The sequence below is a fragment of the Canis lupus genome, chromosome 27, assembly GCF_003254725.2.
Source record: "Canis lupus dingo isolate Sandy chromosome 27, ASM325472v2, whole genome shotgun sequence".
NCBI classification, from domain to species: Eukaryota; Metazoa; Chordata; class Mammalia; order Carnivora; family Canidae; genus Canis; species Canis lupus.
In genome coordinates, this window is record NC_064269.1 from 43,335,692 (window position 1) to 43,360,724 (window position 25,033).

General features: G+C 37.3%; 1 protein-coding gene across 18 annotated transcripts in view; it reads left to right on the forward strand.

Moving 5' to 3' along the window:
• The window catches only part of ERC1 (ELKS/RAB6-interacting/CAST family member 1), a 539,401-nt gene that overhangs the window by 95,955 nt on the left and 418,413 nt on the right, over positions 1–25,033 (forward strand). For 7 of the 18 annotated variants that reach the window (XM_049102528.1, XM_049102532.1, XM_049102526.1 and 4 more), the window contains exons 4-6: positions 15,613–15,687; positions 22,077–22,232; positions 23,481–23,573. In XM_049102528.1, coding sequence (XP_048958485.1) covers positions 15,613–15,687; positions 22,077–22,232; positions 23,481–23,573 — 324 coding nt within the window. The remainder of the gene's footprint in view (positions 1–15,612; positions 15,688–22,076; positions 22,233–23,480; positions 23,574–25,033) is intronic. The other 11 variants (XM_049102525.1, XM_025461720.3, XM_049102527.1 and 8 more) reach the window with 2 other exon arrangements.

The following is a 25,033-nucleotide window of genomic DNA, read 5'->3' on the forward strand; positions in this document are numbered from 1 at the left end:
TATCCTTGTGATTTATTCATTTCATAACTGGAAGCCTGTATCTTCCACTCCCTTTTACCCATTTTGCCTATCCCCCTGACCCATCTCCCCTCTTGCAACCATCAATTTGTTGTCTATATTTACAGGACTGTTTCTGCTTTTTGCTTTTTCATTTATTTTGTTTTTTAGATTCCACAGATAAGTAAGATCATATGGCATTTGTCTCACTTTATCTCACTTAGCATAATACCCTCAAGGTCTAACCATGTTGTCATAAGTGGCGAGATCACATTCTTTTTTATTGTATTTAATTTTGAGTTTTGGAGTTAATAGGTGGTGAATAGTTAAGGATTGTAAAAAGCTACATTAGTATTCTGGCAGAGAACAATCAGATATGATGAATTTGAAAAACTAGTGGGAAGGAAAAATGAATTTAAGACCAATTTTCAAATAACAAGCTCTACAAATATTAAGTCCCGCTTATGTATGTAATGTAGAAAGAAATATAGGCCTTGTCAGTCATACCAACACACAATTCCAGTTGCCATTAGTAATAGCATCATTTTATAGGAGAAACAGTCATGTGAATTAAAATTATTTAAGAGCAAGTGGAAATGACTGCTTCAGAAACAAATGTTATTCTTTTTCTTAAAGATTTATTTACTTATTTTAGAGAAAGAGAGCATGAGTGGGGGAGGCAGAATGAGAAGTAGAGAGAGGGAAAGAAGCAGACTCCCTATTGAGCACGAGGCCCTAAGCAGGGCTTGATCTCACAACCCTGAGTTTATGACCTGAGCAAAATCAAGAATCAGATACTTAACTGGCTGAGCCTCCCAGGTACCCCTGGAACCAAATGTCAAAAAAAAAGAAAAAAAAAAAAAAGAAAAAGAAAAAATAAAAATGTTTAGCATTCTTGTTTTCTTTTCTGTTTCTATTTACCTTCAAGACTTAGATCAAATTTCAGTTCTTCTGTAAAGTTTTCCTTGTGCAGCTCTATACATATATGTAGATGAACCAAACATATTATAATGTATTTATATTTACATGTATGCTTCTACCTCATTCACTTAATCTTTTACATCAAAGATAAATTTTTAAAAAGATTTTATTTATTTTTTTTGGGAGGAGAGTGTGTGAGTTTGGGGGGTTGAGGATAGGTGAAGTGGCAGAGAGAACCTTAAGCATGGAGCCTGATGTGGGGCTTAATCTCGGGGCCTTGAGATCATGACCTGAGCCAAAATCCAGTCAGACACTTAACTGACTGAACCATTCAGGCATCCCACCAAAGATAAATGTTTTATAAAAACCTTTATTTTGCTTGTGTCTAACAAATACATAGTGGGTACTCAAGAAATGTTAGTTGTGTAAGTTGAAATGTAGGTAAAAAAGTTAAACCTGAAACTTATAGGAAGTATAGTGTTTTGAGGTTTTTCCCCCGTGGTGTGACCACTAGGTACTAAAAACTGATGAAGGTTTCAAAACAAATTAAATCCCAAAGCTAGTTTTGCTTATGAATTCAGTTATATGTATTATAAATAAAATATTAGCAGATAGAGTGAGCATTATGATAAAATGATAAGACTCCAATCAAAAGGAGTTTATTCCTGGAATACCAGAATGCCTCAATATATCATACACAGTTATAATTTGTATTAGGTAAAAGGAATAGTGAACCTTGTGGTATTTGATGACTGTTTCAAGGGTATTAGATAAAATGTTGCAGACAAAAAAAAAAAAAACGTTGCTGACATTTTCATTTTCTTTGAAAATAAAATGAACTAAAAATAATTGAATGTTACTTTTATGATAAGATTTAAATAAATAATAACATAATACAGATATCTTATAAACATATTTCAAACTAACAGCATCAAGCTTACTGTGACATACTGGACATACTTCATGCCCATTGAAGTTAGAGATCAAAGATGACTGTTCATTAGTGTTTAACATTATTTTGGAAGTATTAGGTCATGAAATTAGATAAGGAAATGGAATACATAATATCAGTAATGGTAATGGAGAGGCTGGGCTAAGTTTTCATTATAGTATAGATAGAAATATTAATATAAAGATGTCACTTTACCCTAAATCTGTAAATTTAACATAATCACAGTTGGGAATGATTTTGAAACATGTCCTAATGATACTGTTGTTTATTTGCAAGAAGAACAGTGTAGGAACACTTGCTTAAACAGATCATGATGCACATATTTTAAACCCGATGTTATTAAAATGTGTGGCACTGGCAAAGCAATAGATACCTAGATCAATGAAATAGAATGGAATCCAGAAGTAATGCAGTTTTCAGTATATGATGGATGTTTTGAAATAGCGGCCATCCATTTGGAAAATAGTTATTGCGTCATACTTTCAAATTAAATTTTAGACGAAGTAAAAAAAATTTTTTTAAATAAAAATAAAAAAAGAAAAAGAAAATATAGGTCAAAAGCTTTTTCTTTTTTAAAGATTTTATTATTTACTCATGAGAGATGCAGAGGGAGAGGCTGAGATATAGGCAGAGAGAGAGAGAAGTGGGCTCCATGCAGGGAGCCCGATGTGGGACTTGATCCACGGACTCTGGGATCACACCCTGGGCTGAAGGTAGGTGCTCAACCACTGAGCCACCCAGGCATCCCTAAGTCAAAAGCTTTTAATATAATCTTGAGATAGGAAAGAATCTTTCATTGCCATAGTAAGAAACCTTAAAGAATTAAATTTGTGTATGTTAGAAAATACAGTTAACAAAAGTTAAAGTGATAATTTGGAGTAAAGCTTGGCTAAACTAATACATAAAGATTGTTTCTAAAGATTGTTTCTAAAACAATAAGAGGCCCTTGGTACCGTGTTTCCTTTCTCATTATTCAACAAATATCTGTTGAGCTTCTGATAGGTGTTTGATCTAGGGATAAGCATGGGGTATACATTTTTCATGTCAGCACACATGGACTCTGCCTTCTTAGAATTTAAAAATCTGGTGGGAGACAGTTAACTGATAATTATGAGATGAACTACATGATTGGGTGGAGTCTAATTATGTTTGGGGGAGGGCATTTCTGTAAATAGAATAAGCATTTTTGAGGTGGTGCTCCATAAGGGAGAACTGAAGAAAGACAATGAGAAACTCTTGCTGAGCATTTGGATAAAATAATTTCATGAAGAAAGGTTAACAGTTTCAGAAGGTCTGATAGGAAGGAATTTTGAGGGCTCAACAAGATGGCTGGAGGGCAAAAGCAAATTGTATAAGGTGAAGGCTGGCATCAGATGACAGGTTGAAGAGGTAGCCAGGGCCAAGTACATTCCTTTCATTCATCAATGTTTACTGGGCACTAACCAGGTGCAGAGCAGTTGGGAAATAGTGAAGGAAACCTGCCCTCTAGGAGGCAAGCACTTGCCTTCATGATCCTTGCAGGTAAATGCATCTGTTATACTCAAAGTGCAAGAAGAATCCATTCCGGTGTTTAATCAGGGGAATGTTAAGATCTAGTTTGCCTTTTATAGTTTACTCTGGTTGTGTTGAGAATGAGTGGGGGAGGGAGAGTCAAATGTGAATAGGATAGTCTAATACAAACTTAACAGCTCTCATCTAGGTTAGGTGAGTGGCGACTTGAAATGACCATTGCATGGGCAGCCCCCGTGGCGCAGCGGTTTAGCGCCGCCTGCAGCTCAGGGCGTGATCCTGGAGACCCTGGATCGAGTCCCACGTCGGGCTCCCTGCATGGAGCCTGCTCCTCCCTCTGCCTGTGTCTCTGCCTCTCTCTAGCTGTGTCTCTATGAATAAATAAATAAAATCTTTAAAAAAAAAAAAAAGAAATGACCATTGCACATTATATCAAGAAAGTCAAAAAGAATTGGGAGCTGGCAACACCAGGATGTCCATAGGTTTTGTTATTTATTGGACTTATTGTCCATCTTTTAAAAAAAAATCAGTATTTCTTCAATTCTAAGACTCACTGTTTTTCTTATTTAAATAATATGGAATTGAGTTAAATCTTACCCTTGATGGCATCTCACAGTCTGTCAGCGAGGCAGTAGTTGTGCTGGATTTGTTTGTACTTTCACAGACAGTACCTGTTCCTTTTGTTACCACTTTAGTTGAGGGTGTGAACATTGTTGGTATTTCTCATGTTAACTTTAATTGTTGGTCAACATGTCATCAGTAATATGCGGTGAATTGGCATTGAAACCAAGGTTACTGGCATGGAGAAAGTTATAAAAACAGTTCAAAATGATATATAATTAAACTGTAGTTAAATAAGTAGAAGAGAATTCACAGTCAGTATAAAATAAAAATTTTGAATGATAAAGCTTTGTGTCATGATTTATTTGGAAGTATTTTTTTCCCTTTCTTTCCATTACATAAAACAGTGGTATCTACTACAATCAATGGCATCTTAGATTTGATGAAATACAGTAACATTATAATGGCATTCATATCTGATAGTTTTTGTGATTAGATTTCCATTTTGTTTATGAAAATGGTTCTGTAGATAACAGATAATAATTCCCCCAAATAAAAGCCAAAGAAGAAAAAAATAAGTTTAAGCATCGTATTTTGTTTGTACTGAAATTACATTTTTATGGGACTGCTGATTGTTAAATTTTATATTGTTTACTGTAATACTTTTCCTTTGGTTGATAGAAGAGTGAAGACATTTATTGGACAAATATTGAACCATAGTCAGGACTTGTCTTGGCCACTTCTTGGGGCTTTAGCATACAGAGTTTTAACAAGCTTTATAGGTAATTCTGTTATACACCAAAATTTGAGACCCGAGTTTGGGTTCTCAGTCTATTGGCAGAACATACCAAGTTGGCAATGGAATTTTTTGCATCTGCATTCCATGTACATACCCAACAGGCCAAATAAATAATATATTTGATGCCTGTATATGCTCTGAATTTTAAAAATGTAGATGTGGTAAATAAAGTATAAATTTGTTTTAAAACATTATATTCATGCTAGTTTTTGTCTCTAATATTTCAATCAACAAACCTTGTTAAGCATAACTGCTATGATGTTGGAGTTTACAGGAATCTTTGAAGTTGAAAGCACTAATATTTGACAAGGTTCTATGCTAGGAATTCTGAATCTAACTAATATATCTGAGGAATACCTATTGTTATCATTGGCAGTTGTGTAAAGTGTAAGAGAAGATAGAGAAAAGAGAGAAGAGAAAAAATAGAAACAGTAGACAAAGCATAGGAAGAATTAAAAAAAAGAGGGGATCCGAAGTTTGTTGCTCTGAAAGTGATTTTGGGAAATATAGATAGTTGCATACCTTTTTTAGGTTATTCTTCCCTCTTTCCTTGTGTCATTTGTGCCCATTTCCATTTTGACAAGAAAATCACGTTTTCTAGAGTAATGCCATTAGAGATGGTAAAGGGTTAAAGTATAATGGTGTCTGACAGACACAACAGCGAGGATTCTTTCTGCTTATTCTCCTCCTCATTTTTATTTCTGTCTCCTCTGTGTTTTGAGTACAGTAAACCCAGAACTTGTGGGGAGGATTGAATCTGTGAAGGAGTGTCACAATCTGGAGCTTCTACCCTTGAGCCAAGAGTGCTGGAGGCTAAAACCTAAAACTTGAAAAACAATTTTTTTCAGACATAAATACTACTATTCAGTCACAAATTCCCCTTTCTCTCTGTTGTGTAAGTAAAAGTTGACTGACTTTTTAAAAGAAATTACTAAAGAGAGAAAAATATGAAAATTCCTAACTTGTCTTCTAACTCTAGATTAGTCATTACTCTTTGGTAAAATAATGAGAGAAAGTGAGCGTATTTTCTGTTGTCTACCACAGTGGACAGTTTAACAAGATCCAGATAATTCTGCCTGTACTCTCATTGTTTCTGAAAGAAAAATTTCAGGCCAAAGGAGTGAAGTAGAACAAACAAATAGAATATTCTAGTTGTTATTTTTATGTGAATAGTACATTCATTTCTATTTCCAGTCTCCTCTCTTTATTAATAGTGCAAGAATCAGAGGCTTGATGTACTCAGTGGGAAAGGGAGCTTGTCATCTCACCAACTGCCAGGTGTGTTCATAATGAGTTTTAAGGTGCAGCCCTCTGAATGGAAATTTGTTACAAGTGATATGCTTTACAGATGTCTTACCAGGAAAACTTTATGCCTGTGAATGGTTTAAAATGCATCCTAGTTCCTGCTTAGCAAAGGAGGATTTTTTTTGTTCAAATGGATTTGTTTTCTTTATGTTTTACTTACATGCTTGCTAGGATTCAAAATGAAATTTATTGTTTAACCATAACACATTTGCAAATCTATCTTATTTGGAGTTAGGTAATGGGAAAGAAGTCAGATAAAATTACCTCACTACCTGAATTGTGAGGTATTTCAAAGAAATGCAGTTTTAATATTTTCAAGTTGATACAGAAATACCAAATGAGGGACACCTGGGTGGCTGGCTCAGTTGAGCATCTGCCTTTGGCTCAGGTCATGATCCTGAGGTCCTGGGATTGAGTCCCACATCAGGCTCCCCGCAGGGAGCTGCTTCTCTCTCTGCCTGTGTCTCTGCCTCTCTGTCTCTGTCTCTGTCTCTGTCTCTGTCTCTCTCTCTGTGTCTCTCATGAATAAATAAAATCTTTAAAAAAATTTAAAAGAAATAGCAAATGAAAAATGTATAGGTTATAGAATTTTATTAAGAGATGAAGATTATTTGCAATTAGAGGGATTCATTTTATTTTTGCTTATACTTTTTAAAGTTTTACACTCATTTTACTGAATAAATTTTATTAAATATCTGCTGTGTGCCCAATTGATCTCTTGCTTACAATATGGAGAATAGATTAAATGTGGACAAACTAGAGGCTCAGAGGAAACTGATGAGTTTGTTGTTTTAATGTAAGTGAGAGATTATTATGGCTTGAACTAATGTGTTGAGATTTTCTTCTGGATTAGTGTGTTCTGGATTTTACTCTCTTAATGAAGGTTTTGCCTTGTGAAATTGTGGATTAACTTGATCTTTAGAAGACCGGCTTGTAAATGCGATTAGGGTTGATGTAGATAGCCTTTCCTCTTTCAGGAATAAATTAGTTAACTTTTAAGACTTGGCCTGTCTGGTTCCTATGATGTTCTCCTTATTTTGGCTATTTGGAACTAGAATTTTTCCCAGGCCCATGTGAATTCAGGTAGTTGCTCAACTCATAGCGCTCTGGTAGTTCTGTTGCTAGCAATTGTTCTTTGTCTGACATTGTGGAATCTTGCCCTGTGCGCACACACTTAGTGTTTGGCCAGAGACTCAAAGGGGACCCCTGTCAGATTAGACACTGTTGCTTTTATGGCTGGCTTCCTTCTCTGTGATAGTCTGCTTTGTACGTTTCCACTGTCTCAGGAGTCTTATCCATTGATCTGTCTTCTGAGATTTGTATGACTGCTCTTTTCTGTTTGGGCTTCCTCTCCTTGCATCATAGATGGGATAGTAAGTCTGAACCATCAGTGTTTGTTTCCCTTCTTTCAAGTACCATAGACCTATGTGCTTGTTTTCCAGCGTCTGAAAAGTTATTTCATGCATTTTACCTAATTTTAAAATAGTTTACAACAGGAGGGCCAGTTTTCTATCCATTATGGTCAGAACATGTTGCTTTGGTAGAGAGTGAGAAGTGAATGGGAAATTCTGTGAAGGATTCAAAGCAGACTAAACTGTTAAATGATTTGTTGATGCTTTATGAAGATTACCCTGGTGCTCTCTTGAGAATGGACAGAGGAAGTGGAAGGAAACTAGGGGCAGTTGTAGTAATCCAGGGTTAAACTGAACTGGAAATGGAATGAAGTGGAATAATTCAAGACATATTTTGAAGCTAGAACAATCACTGCACGCAGTTTGAATTGTTGTGGGAAATAAAGATCTGGGAAAAATGAGACATTGGTGTTTGGCTTGAGCCACTGGGAAGGTAGTGCCATTTAATGAGATGGAGAAGACTCCTTTCTCATCACACTCATCAGATCAGGGGCTCTATTAAGGAAAATAAAAATTAAGAGATTTGTTATGGACAGTGTATAGGTTAAATTACCTATTAGACATCTAAACAGAGATGTCAAATGGGCAGTTGGATAAATGAGTGAAATCAGAGCAGAGGGCCTAGGAATTCACTAGTGTTTCAGTTGAATTTTAAGCAATGTTACGGAATAGAGAGTTTAGCAAGAAAAGAGAAGAGGGTTTAGGACTTGATACCTGGTCATTATAGTATTTAGGGGTCTAATTTAGAAGGAAGAAACTGTAAAAGAAACAGAAGGAGCACTTGGAGAGAAAGAAGAAGAGAGTGTAGTCTCATAATAACAGTCAAGAGAAAATACGTGTATAGGAGGGAGTGACCCACTGCTTTGAAGGCCTCTGAGAGTTTTAGGAAGATGAGGACAGAAAGGTGTCCACTAGATTTGGCACCCTGGAATTCACTGGTAATGTGGCTGAATTGCTTGAATGGAGAAGTAGAGAAAGAATTAAAATAAATTAAAGCAATAGTCTTACAGTGTGTTACTAGGGAGATTGATTTTGGGAGCCTATTGCTATAATCCAGACAGATGATGGTTCCAGAACTTCTTCTTTTTTTCTTTTTTTTTAAAGATTATTTCTTTATAATGAAATATGAATGACAGAGGGAGTGGGACAGAGATATAGGCAGAAGGAGAAGCAGGCTCCCAGCTCCCTGCAGGGACTCGATCCCAGGACCCCGTGCGTGATCATTACCTGAGCTGAGGACAGACACTCAACTACTGAGCTATCCAGCTGTCCCAGTCCCAGAATTTCTAGGAGGGTTAGAAATGCTGGGTACAGAAGTTATATAGCCAAAAACAGTTTCAAATCCATCATGCTCCTTTATTGGTTTAGTCGTAGACAGTGCTTTTCTTGGTACAGGGTACAAACACAGCACCAAGACATCACTGTTTGGCTGACATCACTGACACTGCTCACTACCCTTGGAACCTCTGCCATTCCTGAGACTGGGAGCTTGAGGTAACTGCTTCCTCTGCCACTCATTGTCAGACTTGTCTCTATTCAGGTCCCTGATTCTTCTGTTAAAAGGTTCTGAATCAAAGTGATACATGTGTCTGACTGGGGAGATTAGGTCTTGTGTTTGGATTTTAACTGCCAGAAAGGCTGAGGAAAAAGTATGTGGCATCCTTAGCTTCTGTTGTGGAAGGAAGACTGTCTTAAAATGTGGAATCCGGGGATCCCTGGGTGGCGCAGCAGTTTAGCGCCTTCCTTTGGCCCAGGACACGATCCTGGAGACCCGGGTTCGAATCCCATGTCAGGCTCCTGGTGCATGGAGCCTGCTTCTCCCTCTGCCTATGTCTCTGCCTCTCTCTCTCTCTATGTGACTATCAAAAATAAATAAAAATTAAAAAAAAATGTGGAATCCCCAAACATAGAAGGGAGATTAGATACCATGGCAAGAAAGAGTAATAGATGTCCACTACAAGGCTAGAGAAATAGATTTTGCAGGTTATTGATGGAAATGTAATATAGTTGACTTTTGGATAATGACGGGGTTGGAAGCTGACCCCTGTTTATTTTTATTTTTATTTATTTTTATTTTTTATTTTTTTTGATGACCCCTGTTTAGTTGAAAATCTGTATAGAGTGTCTGACTCTCCCAGAACTTAACTACTGATAACCTACTGTTGACTGCAAGCCTTACTGATAACATAAATGGTTGATTTACATGTAGTTTGTATGTCATATGTATTATTTACCATATTCTTTAAGTGAGCTAGAGAAAAGCAAATGTTATTTAAAAATTATAAGAGAAAACACATTTATAGTACTGTACTATATTTATTGAAAAAATAACACATGTAGGGGTGCCTGGATGGCTCAGTCGGTTAAGTGTCTGCCTTCCAGCTTAGGTCATGGTCCTGAGGTCCTGGGATGGAGCCCCAGGTGGGCTCCCCACTCAGCCAGGAATCTGCTTCTCCCTCTCCCTCTGCCCCTCCCCCTGCTCATGTTTTCTCTCTCTCTCTCTCTCTAACAAATAAAAATTATAAAATCTTAAAAAAAAAAAAAAGAATAATACTTGTTTAAGTGGACCAGCACAGTTCAAACCCATGTTGTTCAAGGGTCAACTGTAGTTGAATTTGTGGGATTTGGGAGAAGGGCTACCCTGTATTGTTGGTGTGCCTGTTGTTCAGCCAAACAAGAGCTTCCTGCTGATGGAGCAAGTGGGGCCTAAAACTCAACCAGTGTTTCATGCTGAGGTTGCTTCTACTCTACAGGGGTTGTTTTTTTCCTAATTCCTAGTAAGTTTCTATGTGGGCTAGTGGAGTCCCTGGATTGGGGATATAGAACTGAGAAGAGTTCTGAGGATTGAATTTAGAAAATGTCTCTCTGTCGTTATGATAGGGGAAAGGACAGAGAACAAGTCTTTAGAGCTAGGATAATTCTTTAATGGAAGGCAGTTGAAAATTTTAAAGATGTTCCTCCCTTAACTGTCTCTCTCATTAAAAAACAAACAAACAAAAGAAAACTATTAAATGAGTTCAGAAAGGATGTGGACTGACAACAGCTATAAGATTTAGAAACAAGAAGACCTTTCTTTATTTGATATAGTAGAGAGAGTGGTCCAATAGAGAGGTGAAGATTAACACTAGCTGACGATTTATTCATTTTTTCAGTCTTTCCTTCATCCAACAAAAGAGGAATGGATATGGAGGAGAAATAATTTTTAATGATTACTTACATGTCTCACAGTGTTTAAGGAATACAAAGGACAGTTTTTCCCTGAAGGAGTTTACAGTCTGGTATATTAGAGAAGATTATTCCAAATATAATGTAGTAAGTGTTGAGGAAGATTATCTGGAAGTAAGAGGAGGTGTATGTAACTCAGCACAGGGATAGAAAGGGGTTCATAGGTTCCCTTAAGTCTTGAAAGTTTGGTAGTCATTTGTTTTCATTCACTCATCATTCATGTATAGGTTAGAAGGTACATGCTATGAGTAGGAAAAGCAGAGTAAGGTAAAGGGGAAGGGACATGTGGATTTTTTTTTGTCAGTTTTAAGTTTTAAAATAAGATATGCTGTGCTACATTAAACATTAATTTTTTAATGAAAAATTTCAAACCTATACTTATTTATCACTCAGATACACCAATTACCAAAATTTTGCCATACTTTGTTTCAGTGTCCTATTTTTTCCCTTTCCTTCTTTTTTCACCACCAAAGATTTTATTTATTTTTATTTTTATTTTTATTTTTTAAAATATTTTAATTTCCAGAATGGCTGCACCAGCTGCCTTCCCACCAACAGAAGGTCCCATTTCTCTGCATCTTCACCAGCATCTGTTGTTTCCTGAGGTGTTGATCTTAGCTATTCTGACTAGTGTGAGTTGGTAACTCCTCATGGGTTTGAATTGTATTTCCCTGATCCCAAATGATGTTGATCATCTTTTCATGTATTGCTGGGCATTTGTCTTCTTTGGAGAAATGTCTTTTCTTTTTTTTAAGTTATTATTTTTTTAAATAATAAATTTATTTTTTATTGGTGTTCAATTTGCCAACATACAGAATAACACCCAGTGCTCATCCTGTCAAGTGCCCCCCTCAGTGCCCATCACCCATTCACCCCGACCCCCGGCCCTCCTCCCCTTCCATCACCCTCACCAAAGATTTTAAAACAAATTCCTGACATGATGTAACTTACCTCTATAGACTTTGGTATGCACCGCCAAAACATTTGGACTTTTTTTTTTTTGTATAACCACAATGTGATTATCACAACTCATAAACCTAATAATCTAGAAGAGACATTTGAGTCAAGATTTGAAGGAGAGAAAATCCTCTCCGTGAGCTGATTGATGAAAAAGAGTTTAGGTAATGGAAACATCTGGTGTAAAGTCCTAAGGAATGGGAGAATGCCTAGCATATTTGAGGAACAGCAGGGAGTCCAGTGTAGTTAAAGCATGGTGACTGAGGGAAGAAGAGTGATAAAACATGAGGTCTTGTAGACTACTGAGGGGACTTTGGCTTGCTTTGAGTCACATAGGGAACCATGATAAGAGTTTCAAGCAGAAGAGTGACAAGATTAAATTCATACTCTAAAAGGTCACTCTGAGTGCTCTGTTGAGAATAGACTGTAGGGGAGCAACATAAAAAGTGAGGAGCCTAGTTAGGAGCTTGTTGTTAGATTTAAAAAAGATATATATCTATATCTATATAGATATAGAGATATATGTGTATATATATCTACATATATAGGCACACACACGTATATATTAAGATTGATTTATTTGGGAGAGAGGGAGGGGGAGAGATAGAAAATATGGGGGGATGGGCAGAGAGAGAGGGAGAGAGAGTCCCAAGTAGACCTGGTGCAGGGCTGGATCTCAGGACCTTGAGATCACACTCTGAGCAGAAAACCAAGAGTCGAATGCTTAACCAACTGCGTCACCCAGCCACCCCTAAAAGATACATTTTTGTTAGTGGCTCACTCCAAAGGTAAGAGTGTTTGCGTTTTGGATATATTTTGAACGTTGAGTTAACTGGATTTCCTGATTGACTGTGGCTTGAAAGAGAAAGGAAGGCATTAAGAATTAGGTTTTTCACCTGAGTAACTGGAAGGATGGAGCAGGTTTTAGAGTACCACCAAGAATTTAATTTACTCTTGGGCATGAAGAGTTTGAGATATTTGTTAAACATACAGATGGGATACCTTGTTTGAATATTTAAGGCTAGAGTCAGGGAGAAAAGTAGCAGAAAGGGTGGTATGTATTAATAGTGGTTTGCACTGTAGTTTCAGCAACCAGCTGGTAAATGTGGATGTTCAGAAGTTACTGGTTTTTAAACTGTTGACTGTTTATAATTTAGAACTTTTGTCAGTTCAGGACAGTTCTTCCAGGAAGAGGTAATTTGGTGAATTGCGCAGTTCTATTTTCTGTTTCTTTTAAACCATTCTTCCTGGTCAGACAGGAATGAATAAATTAGGTGAAAGGTATAATTAAAGTATTATACATTCCTTTTCTTTCTTTTTTTTTTTTCTCATTAAACTTTTGTTTTAATGGGTCTCAAAATTCTGTGACAGATTTTTGGTCAAGTTGTTTCCATTAAAAAGTACTGATTTTAAAAACTAATAACTTAAAACTGCCACACACGCACACACACACAAAAAAAACCAAATGGTCCACAAAACATTCTCCTTTCCTTCTGAAGGTTTTACGATGCATTATTATCATTAACCAGTCTTTTACTATTAAACTTAAATGGCCAATTGACACAAACAGTTCTGAGACCGTTCTTCCACCACTGATTAAGACTGGGGTGGCAGGTATTGGGGATAATATTCATTTAGCCTTCTGAGCTTTCTGGGCAGACTTGGTGACTTTGCCAGCTCCAGCTGCCTTGTCCACTGCTTTGATGACACCCACAGCAACTGTCTGTCTCATGTCACGAACAGCAAAACGGCCCAGAGGAGGATAGTCAGAGAAGCTCTCAACACACATAGGTTTGCCAGGAACCATATCAATAATGGCAGCATCCCCAGATTTCAAGAACTTGGGACCATCTTCCAGCTTCTTTCCAGAACGACGATCTATCTTTTCCTTCAGCTCAGCAAACTTGCAAGCAATGTGAGCTGTGTGACAATCCAGCACAGGTGCATATCCAGCACTGATTTGGCCTGGATGGTTCAGGATAATCACCTGAGCTGTGAAGCCAGCTGCTTCCATTGGTGGGTCATTTTTGCTGTCACCAGCCACGTTGCCACGACGAACATCTTTGACAGATACGTTCTTGACATTGAAGCCCACATTGTCCCCAGGAAGAGCCTCACTCAAAGCTTCATGGTGCATTTCAACAGACTTTACTTCAGTTGTAACATTGACTGGAGCAAAGGTGACCACCATACCAGGCTTAAGAACACCAGTCTCCACTCGACCCACTGGGACAGTACCAATACCACCAATTTTGTAGACGTCTTGGAGAGGCAGACGCAAGGGCTTATCAGTTGGACGAGTTGGTGGCAGAATGCAATCCAGGGCTTCAAGCAGTGTGGTTCCGCTGGCATTCCCATCTTTACGGGTGACTTTCCATCCCTTGAACCAAGGCATGTTAGCACTTGGCTCCAGCATGTTGTCACCATTCCAACCAGAAATTGGCACAAATGCTACTGTGTCGGGGTTGTAGCCAATTTTCTTAATGTAGGTGCTGACTTCCTTAACGATTTCCTCGTATCTCTTCTGGCTGTAGGGTGGTTCAGTGGAATCCATTTTGTTAACACCAACAGTTAGTTGTTTTACACCCAGTGTGTAAGCCAGAAGGGCATGCTCACGGGTCTGCCCATTCTTGGAGATATACCGGCTTCAAATTCACCAACACCAGCAGCAACAATCAGGACAGCACAGTCAGCCTGAGATGTGCCTGTAATCATGTTTTTGATAAAGTCTCTGTGTCCTAGGGCATCAATGATGGTCACATAATACTTGCTGGTCTTGAATTTCCACAGGGAGATATCAATGGTGATACCACGTTCACGTTCAGCTTTCAGTTTATCCAAGACCCAGGCATACTTGAAGGAGCCTTTTCCCATCTCAGCAGCCTCCTTCTCAAATTTTTCGATAGTTCTTTTGTCGATCCCGCCACATTTGTAGATCAGATGGCCAGTAGTGGTAGACTTGCCCGAATCTACGTGTCCAATGACGACGATGTTGATGTGAGTCTTCTCCTTTCCCATTTTGGTTTAGGTTTAGCGGTGGTTTTCACGACACCTGTGTTCTGGCGGCAAACCCGTTGCGAAAAAGTATACATTCCTTTTCTTATGGTTAAGTATGGTTCAGATGGAAAGTATTCAACTGCATATTCTCTGGGATCACTAGAAAGCTATGCCAGGGTACTTTGGAAATATTGACTGATTAAGTCAGAGACATTCACAAAATCTGACAGGAAATATCCTGAGGTGGACTGATAACCTTACTGTGACCCTCGAAGACCCTAATTGTGATATTACTACCATTGCTTCCTTTCTTCATGATTCTGAACTCACTAAAATTGAGATTAAAAAGAATAGCTGTGCTTTTCTGACATTTTATAAAAATGAACTATGAGGAAACTTGCCCAACAACCTTATTTTCTTTTGTCTTTCTACTTGTCACCCCACTGGAGAGAGATTTTCATTATAGGTAGCCAGGTTGTTACTCCAGGGTAGATGTTAGAGAAAGGATGTGGTTAACACAAATGCTTTTAGTAGCTTTGTGCAGTGCGGGCTGATTGTGACTGCTTTTATTTCTCTTTTAAAAAGGGAATATTTCTAGTCTACCTTTTGGATCTTGGAGTTCTGATTTATATGTCTTAGAATCATGTGGAAAATCGACAGACCAATCTGGGTTTGTGCTGTAGTTTCCATCTGTCATACTGATTTTATCTGTTTGACTAATTTTAAATAACTAGGTGTTCATAGACAGGGACTCTATCCCTGTGTGCTTGACCCTTAGAGTTCCTTAGCCTGGATGCAGTCTGTGGTTTCTCTGATCCACTAGGAAGGTCTGGTACACAGGGATCAGTCTTACAAGGATGGTATAATATCTTTTTTACACAATTACTCTCTCTCCCCGTCTTTCTCTAACCTCTATTTAAGACAAAAGAAGAGCGAAAAGGAAGACACTTACTCTCTCTTTTGCTTCTCTTGTATAGGAGATGCACCGGAGATTTGAGAATGCTCCTGATTCTGCCAAAACAAAAGCTCTGCAAACTGTTATTGAAATGAAGGTAAGTAAGAATCTATGAAAAAATCTTCTGAGTCAGTTTTAAGTGATTTTTAAACTTCTAAATGATTACACACTTCCATGTGTGTTTTAGAAAGTGGTATGTGATAATATTTCACTTACTTTGTAGATTGAGAAGAAATAGTAAGACAATGAAAATGACACTGTAAAAGAACTTCAGTTTTATTCCCTTTTAGTTATAGATCATAACTCAAATGGGACCAAAAAGACTTGTCCAGAATTTCTTTAAATCAGCTCTGCTTAAACCTTTTGATCTCAGGACTCTTCTATTCTCTTTTTTTCTTTTTAAAATATTTTATTTATTTACTCATGAGAGACACAGAGAGAGAGAGAGAGAGAGAGGCAGAGACACAGGCAGAGGGAGAAGCAGGGTCCATGCAGGGAGCCCGATGTGGGACTCGATCCTGGGTCTCCAGGATCACACCCTGGGGCCCAAGGCAGGCGCCAAACCGCTGAGCCACCCAGGGACCCTCTTCTATTCTGTTAAGACAAGCTCATTCATTCGTTTTTAGAAAATGTCCGCCTAATAGCCTAGAAACTATGATTTGTCAATTGTTCTTTCAGGTAAAAATGATGTTCTATAAAAATAGTATCTAATGTGGCTTGCAACTCAAAGAGGCACATAAGTGCTATTTCTAAGGAACAACTGTCTGTCATACTTCAATGGGCAGAGATGCCTAGCTCCTTCCCATTTCATCACAAAGAATAGTAAAAAGATGCATTCCTAAGGGTTGCGATTAATTAAAAGTAATAATTTTTACTGCTTCATTAGGGACATTCTCAAGGGAAGCAGTCTTCCAAAAATTTTATTTCTAGGGGTGCCTTGCTAGCTCAATTGGCAGAGCATGTGACTCTTACCTCGGGGTCATGATTGTAAACCCCACATTGGGCCTAGAGCTTACTTAATTCTTTTTTTTTTCCCCTTAATATATTTTTCTTTTTTTTCTGTGAGTGCCTGACCTGTAAAGTACAATGACTGCTGGTGTGGTTTGGTGCTACTTCCTGTTGTCCTGATACACTAGCAGTTTTTCCACCATTATATACCTTTAGTACAAATGTTAACATAGTGGAGAAGGCAAATAAAGTCATAATATTATTATGAAAATAGTTTTGACTATGTAGATGTCTTGAAAAAGTCTGGGGGATCCAGAACATAGAACATGGACCATACTTTGAAAAACTATGCCTTAAGTTAATGAATAGTTAGAAATCTTTAGGCTCTGTGTTACGTTGATCAAGAGCTTGTCTTCTAAATTCCTTGGATTCAAAATTTGGCTTTACTTGAATCAGTTGTATGACACAGAGCAAGTTACCTAACCTCTCCCTATGCCTCAATTTCTTTATTGATAGAAGGCGATGATAAACCACCATCCTATAGGTGGTTTTGAGTTTTAAATTAGTTATAGCAAGTAAAATATTTTGAATAATACCTGGTATATTGTAAACTGTTAGCTGCTACTGCTGTTATTTTTATGAACATCATATTCTTTCTTACAAAAGTGGAAAGACTCTTATAGATAAGAACCTCTCTCTTTCTCTTTTTTTAGCCTCTTCATATTCCCTTGAAAGTTTGACACTGTTTTTACTTTGTGGGCCTTTATTTAATATTTGGTGATATGACAAGAATATTTAGTTTATTGGTATATGGTTTTATGCAAATAGATGCTTCTTAAGTATAGTTATAAGAACTTTTCTCTGAATTTAAATGATTTCTTCTTAAGATGGATAATGTTTCTTGGGGCCTTGTGGGGGCTTTGTAGGCTATGTGATGAACAGAACTTGAGTTCATAGCTGGAGGTGATTTGTCTTGTGTGGAGCACCAGTCCCTCTTTCATTGGCCCCTTTTCATCCCCCCAAGACCCCCAACTAATGTCAGAAGTAAGCCACATTTCATTTATTGGATAGTCACATGCAAATGCCTAGTATCTTAGTTATTCTTAAGGGACTACATCCTGATATTTCCAGTAAGATGTATAGTAATCTTAAAAGTGAATTTTCAGATAGTACAATGAAAATAGTTTAGAGGCATAACCTTGTTTTACTCTGCTTCACTTTACTGTGTTTTGCAGATACCGTATTTTAAAAATTGAAGGTTTGTGGCAACCTTGCATCAGGCATATCTTTTGATGCTATTTTTTCAACAGCATTTGCCCACTTCATGTCTATGTGTCACATTTTAGTAATTCTTGCAATATTTCACACTTTTTCATTATTATTCTATTTGTTATGGTGATCTGTGATCTTTGATGTTACTGTTGTAGTTGTTTTGGGTGCCACTGATAAATGGCACCACTTGATAAATCTGTGTGTTCTGCCTGCCTCACTGACCTGCCATTCCCCTAGAACTAACTCCCCCTCTCCTCAGGCCTCCCTGTTCCCTGAGACACAATAATGTTAAAGTTAGGCCAACTAATAACCCTACAGTGGTCTCTACATGTTCAAGTGAAAAGAGTCACATGTCTCTCGTTTTAAATGAAAAACTAGGAATGATTAAGCTTAGTGAGGAAGGCATGTCCAAAGCTAAGATAGGCTTGAAAGCCAGGCCTCTTGCACCAAACAGCCAAATTATGAATGCAAAGGGAAAACTCTTGAAGGAAATTAAAAGCGGCTACTCTAGTAAACATATGAATGATAAAAAGTGAAACAGCCTTATTGCTCACATGGAGAAAGTTTTAGTGGTCTGGATAGAAGATTAAACCAGCCACAATATTCTCTTGAGCCAAAGCCTAATCTAGGGCAAGGCTCTAAGTCTCTCAATTCTGTGAAGGCTGAAAGAGGTAAGGAAGCAGCAGAAGAAGTGCTTGAAGCTAGCAGAGGTTGGTTCATGAGGTTTAAGGAAAGAAACCATCTCCATGACGTAAAAGTGTAGGGTAAAATAGCAGGTACTGATGGAGACAGTGCAGCAAGTTACCCAGAAGATCTAGAAGGATCATTATGAGAGTGGCTTCACTAAACAACAGATTTTCAGTGTAGATGAAACAACTTTCTATTGGAAGGAGATGCCATCTAGGACTTTTTTTTTTTTTTTTTTATGATAGTCAACCAGAGAGAGAGAGAGAGAGGCAGAGACACAGGCAGAGGGAGAAGCAGGCTCCATGCTCTGGGAGCCCGACGTGGGATTCGATCCCTGGTCTCCAGGATTGCGCCCTGGGCCAAAGGCAGGCGCCAAACCACTGCGCCACCCAGGGATCCCCATCTAGGACTTTAATACCTAAAGAAGTCAGTGCCTGGCTTCAAAGCTTGAAAAGATAGGCTGAATCTCTTGTTAGGAGCTAATGCGCTGATGACTTTAAGTTGAAGCCAGTACTCATTTACCATTCCAGAAATCCTAGGGCCTTAAGTTGAAGCCAGTACTCATTTACCATTCCAGAAATCCTAGGGCCTTAAGAATTATGCTTAGTCTCTGCTGCCTGTACTCTATAAACAAAGCCTAGATGGCAGTGCATCTGTTTGTAGCATGGTTTACTAAATATTTTAAGGCCACTGATGGGACCCACTACAGAGAAAAAGAGATTCCTTTCAAAATATGGCTGTTCATTGACAATGCACCTGTTCACTGAAGAGCTCTGATAGAGGTATACAAAGAGATTATTGTTGTTTTTGTGCCTAATAACAAAACATTCATTCTGCAGCCCATGGATCAGGGAGTCATTTTGACTTCTCGGCCTTTTTTTTTTTTTTTTTTTAAGATTTTATTTATTTGTTTGACAGAGAAAGAGAGTGAGCACAAGCAGGGGAAGTGGGAGAGAGAGAGAGAGAGAGAGAGAGAAGCAGACTCTGTGCTGAGCAGGGAGCCCGACGTGGGGCTCGATCCCAGGATCCTGGGGTCATGACCTGAGCTGAAGGCAGATGCTTAACTGACTGAGCCACCTAAGTGCCCCTTGACTTTCAGGTCTTATTATTTAAGAAATATATTTATAAGGCTATAGCTGCCATAGAGAGCAGCTGTAAAATTTGTTAAATTCCAAATAAAACTATACTTAATTTATGCTTCTGAAGGATCTCTCGGCCAAGTAAATCAAAAACCTTTTGGAAAGAATTCACCACTCTAGATGCCAATAAGAACATTTGTGATTCATGGGAAGAGGTAAAAATATCAACCTGAATAGGAGTTTGAAAGAAGTTGATTCCAACCTCCTGGATGACTTTGAGGGGTTTAGGACTTTAGTGGAGGAAGAGCTGCAGATGTGGTGGAAAGAGCAAGAGAACTAGAATTAGGAGTAGAACTTGAGGTGTGGCTGAATTTCTTGAATCTTATGCTAAAACTTGAATAGGCGAGGAGTTGCTTTTTATGGATGAGCAAAAAAAAGTGGTTTCTTAAGATGGGATCTACTCCTGGTGAAGATGCTGTGAAGATTGTTGAAATGACAACCAAGGCTTTAGAATATTATATAATCTTAGTTGGTAAAGTAGCAGCAGCAGCAGCAGGGTTTGAGAGGATTGACTCCAGTTCTGAAATAATTTCTCCTGTGGGTAAAATACTGTTAGACAGTATCACATGCTATAGAGAAATTGTTCGTGAAAGGAAAAGTTTTAATTAATGCAGCAAGCTTCTTTGTTGCCTTATTTAAGAAATTGTCACAGTCACCCCAAATTTAGCAACCACCACCCTGACCAGTCAGCAGCACCTATCAACATGTAGGCAAGACCCTCTAACAGCAAAAAAGGTTATGACTTGCTGAAAGCTCAAATGATAGTATTTTTTAGCAATAAGTTATTTTTAGATTAAGTTATATACTTTTTTCATTAAAAATTATGTTCGTGGAAACATAATTTTTTTATATGCAGTGGGAAACCAAAACATTTATTTGATTTGCTTTATTGTGATATTTACTTTACTGCAGTGATCTGGAGCCAGCCCACAGTATCTTCAAGTTATGCCTGTATTTATTCTTTATAGGCCAGGAGATTAATTGTGGCCCACTAAATTTTATTTTTGGGGGGCTGTGATAGAAATGGGATGCACCCACTAATTTTAAACAAGTAATTGAGAATTTAGGGTTAGAGTATTAATTCAGTGCATTTAATTTTGAACCAAATGGGAATGCCTGGGTTGCTCAGTGGTTGAGCATCTGCCTTTGGCTCAGGGTGTGATCTTGGAGTTCCGGGATTGAGTCCCACATTGGGCTCCCTGCATGAAGCCCTGTCTATGTCTCTGCCCCTCTCTCTGTGTCTCTCATGAATAAATAAATAAAATATTAAAAACAATTTTTGAACCAAATGTAAGTTTAATTTGAATAGATTGATAAAGGAAAATTTTTGTTATATTTTTAAAGGTAATACAATGCAAAACAGGGAATACATCCCATCTCCTTTCTCTCTCTTGAACCTAAAAATTGCTAGTTGTAGTTGTCTCATGATAAATGCTTTAACTTTCATCTGCATGCTCTAAGAATTCTGGTAGGCAAGAATGTCAATCAAGAAATCTTTGAAGTAAAGTACAAAAGGAAGTAATTTTAAAATTGCTTTCTTTCTAAAGGATTGATTTCTCTAAAATTCCAAATAAAACAAAACTGTACTTAATTTATGCTTCTTCTACTTTATTTCTTAGGTGAATAAACATATACAACTCTAGATATAAAAGTGTTCATTCTATGTAGGAATTTTTCTGTAATTGACATCTAAAATGATCTTCCTGTAATTGATAACATCTAAAGTAATCTGTGGATAAACTAGATACTGTGACAAACCAAACCAAGAAATTGAACATAGAAGAATGTTCTACTGAGAGGTGATATTTGTGGAGATGATGGTTTATAAGGATAGTGATTTGAAAAAAGTTATGCAAAATACTTCAAATATGTAGAGAACTATTCAAATGTGTAGAGAACTATAGAGAATAAATAATATGATAAACTGTAATTGTTAGCATAATTATTCATCCCTTTGTTATTCTTACAGTAGGATGCTTATAGAATATTATTGAGAGTATTATTACATAAATCTTTGAGACATTTTTACTCTTCTTCTTCTTCCTTTGGGAACAGAAATAAACCTTTTAGGGGTCACAGAGTAGAATGATAGAGTAGCTAGGAATGGTTTTGCTGTTAATATTATAAAATTTTTTCCTAGAAGTTTATTGACCATGAAGTACAAAGAAACTTTAACTTTCCTTTGCTTCTACTTCTTTAATGAAAGGGCACAGACTAGAGGAAGAGACAGAAGAAAAATCATATTCTAGATATGAACTCTCCTCCTTTCACTCAAGTGGCCATAAAGATATAATTTAGAAGCAAGGCACCAATTGCTAGACAGCAGTTTTCCTGGATAGTTGTTTATCTTTATTAAATTCACTATCTGTAAAGACTGAGTTTTTCAGCTTCTCTGATTCTTTGTGAATACTTTAATGTCTAAATCTTCCATTGTCTTCAGGATTCAAAAATTTCCTCTATGGAGCGTGGGCTCCGAGACTTGGAAGAGGAAATTCAGATGCTGAAATCAAATGGGGCCTTGAGTACTGAAGAACGGGAGGAAGAAATGAAACAAATGGAGGTCTATCGGAGCCATTCTAAATTTATGAAAAATAAGGTAATGGTGTGTGATACTGTAATTTTTAAAAGAGGTTTAAGAAACCTGATGCATATCTCTATTTCCTTAGTGATAATGAAGAACTTCACATTGTTTTGTCAGACTTCAGGGAAAGATAGAATTCTTAGAATTCTTTCAAATGGAACTTTCCTAAAACTGAAGTCAGAATTACTGATGTATAGTTACTTCAAGTTTTCACTTAAAAGAAAATTATTCCTGTGAGGCTGATATGTATTGTCACAGTTTAATATTTATATCTATCAGTACTTCTGAGGTGATTTAGTAGAATTATATCCAAATTGAGTTTTTCTCACTACATGAGATACCAACCAAGTTCTGCAACTCTTGTGTAGTATTTTAAAAGTCAAAACCCTAAGAGGCTGAACCCAGTCCCTCCACCTTTTTTTTTCCCTGAAATGACTTAGATCATATATTATTTTCCCTTCATAAAGGGAAAGGGAAAGTTCCATAAAGGGAAGCCCTATGCTCTGTCCCTTGGAGAAGATCCATTTGTATCAGGTTTCCCATGTGCATTCAGATATATCTACAGTGGAATACATATCAGCAAGACGTGTCAGTCCATATTTAGAAACTCAGTCACAGTAGTTTTTCCTTAGATCCAAAGCCATTTAGTTTGAGTCTATGAACTATGTAGGCAACTTGAAGGGTCTAGTTTATCATAGTTATAAATTAGCTAGCTTTGTTTTGGTTTAATTAAAAATCATAATTGTGATTATGAAATATTAGCTAGAAAATAACTCTTGCGTCTCACTTGTGTTAGTTTTCCAGTTTCTCAGAGCGGAAAACTGTAAAGGAATGATACACGATTATTCTAATTTCCTTTCCAGTTTCTGGCTTCTTGCTTTGGTGCCCATACCTGGCATAAAAGTCAGTAGAATATTCCTTTATTATTTTAAGAATCTGTTATCAGTGACTACTGACAATTTATGTTAATTTTAGAACCTAAAAATTCACATATCCAATGTTCTATTAGTTTGTATTTTTCACCCCAATTTGATAATAAAATATGCTTACAGTATAATCTGTGCTTTCCACTTGCTGATTGGCACATTTAAATCCATTTAAAAAAACCCTTGAAAATAGAGAAACTATCTAGGGTGCTTTCAAGAGGGAACTAGGGAAACAAGTTTGATTGTGTTATATAGGTTATTGTTATATCTGGCTGAAAAGCAGATAATAAGACCAAAGTTGACACATAAGTGAAAAAGAATAACAATGTCGTGACAGGTAGAGCAACTGAAGGAGGAACTAAGTTCGAAAGAGGCTCAAGGGGAGGAGCTGAAAAAGAGAGCGGCTGGTCTTCAGGCTGAGGTCTTTGCCGTAAGATTTACTCTGTGTGTGCAGCGATCCCACAGTGGGACCCTGCTAGCTCTGGCTTCTGGGTGGCTTATACTTTCATTCTCTTTGGTTGGCAGCTTTGCCCAATACTAGCACTAACCAGCCTGCTCTGCTCTTTAACCGACTCCTGTTCACCAGTTTGACCCATATGTCACTTTGTGTGCAGTGAGCCCTCACTTGTTCTGGTTCTTTATTGTTGCTTTTTTCACTCTATGGATGGTACTTCAAAGTGTGTTTTTTTCTCTTTTCTTTTTGTAGATACTTGTTATTTACGTGAATGGTGATTTATTTCTGCAGATGTTCTAGGTTCTGAGATTATCTGAATTTGAAATTCTTTTTTTTTAATGAAGTAAGGTATAATTGATGTATCTTTATATTAGTTTCAGATTTGTAACAAGATATTTATATATAGTGAAATCTCCACAATAAGTCTAGTTAACATCCATCACCATACATAGTCCGAATTTTTTTTCTTTTTTCTTTTTTTTTTTTGTAAAGATTTTATTTATTTATTCATGAGAGACACAGAGAGTGAGAGAGAAAGGCAGAGACACAGGCAGAGGGAGAAGCAGGCTCCATGCAGGGTGCCCGACATGGGACTCAATCCCGGGTCTCCAGGATCAGGCCCTGGGCTGAAGGTGGCACTAAACCGCTGTGCCACCAGGGCTTCCTCGAAATTTTTTTCTTCTTGTGCTGAGAACTTTTAAGATCAGCTTTCCTAGAATTTGATATTCATGAGTAAAGTGCTTTAGCTTCATATGTATTAACTCTCCATTAGGTGATTTTCCAACAAATGTTACTTATTTTAGAACAGAAAGTGATTTGATTAGAGTTATCTAGTAGATTAGAATTAGCATGAAACATAAAGTCTCTCAATTTAGTTTAATCTTCTGTCTAAAGAACTTAAAATTCCATTTCAAAATATAAAAAGATAATAAAATAGCTAACACTCAAGCACTTACAACCTGCTAAGGTTGGTATATCATCTAAGCCCAATTTATAGATGTGGAAACCAAGGTAGCAGAATGATGCTCAGGTAATAGCTGGTAAGAGGCAGAGCTTGATTTTTTTTTTTTAAAGTCAAGCAATCTGGTTCCAGAACCTGTGCTGGTGAGCTCTTCAGTATTCTAGCCTGTCCTAGGCCATGTGCACATATGTTGCACAAAGTCAGGAAAAAACTGCTACTGAAAATAATTGTGGGATAAGACAGGAATGCAGCATTAAAAAATAAAAACTTGTGGTAATTTGATGTTTTTATTGTTTATGGACCCCTTTATAGTACAGCTAGTAAAGTGAAATATTTTATCTAGAAGGAACTCATTTGGTTTATGGTAACTATTGTCTAGAGGACTAGCTGATGTGTAAGTTTACTATTTTCCCCTTAGCTATTATAAATATTTCTTTGTTGTGTCAGACAACAGGCTAAGCGCAGTCCAGACATT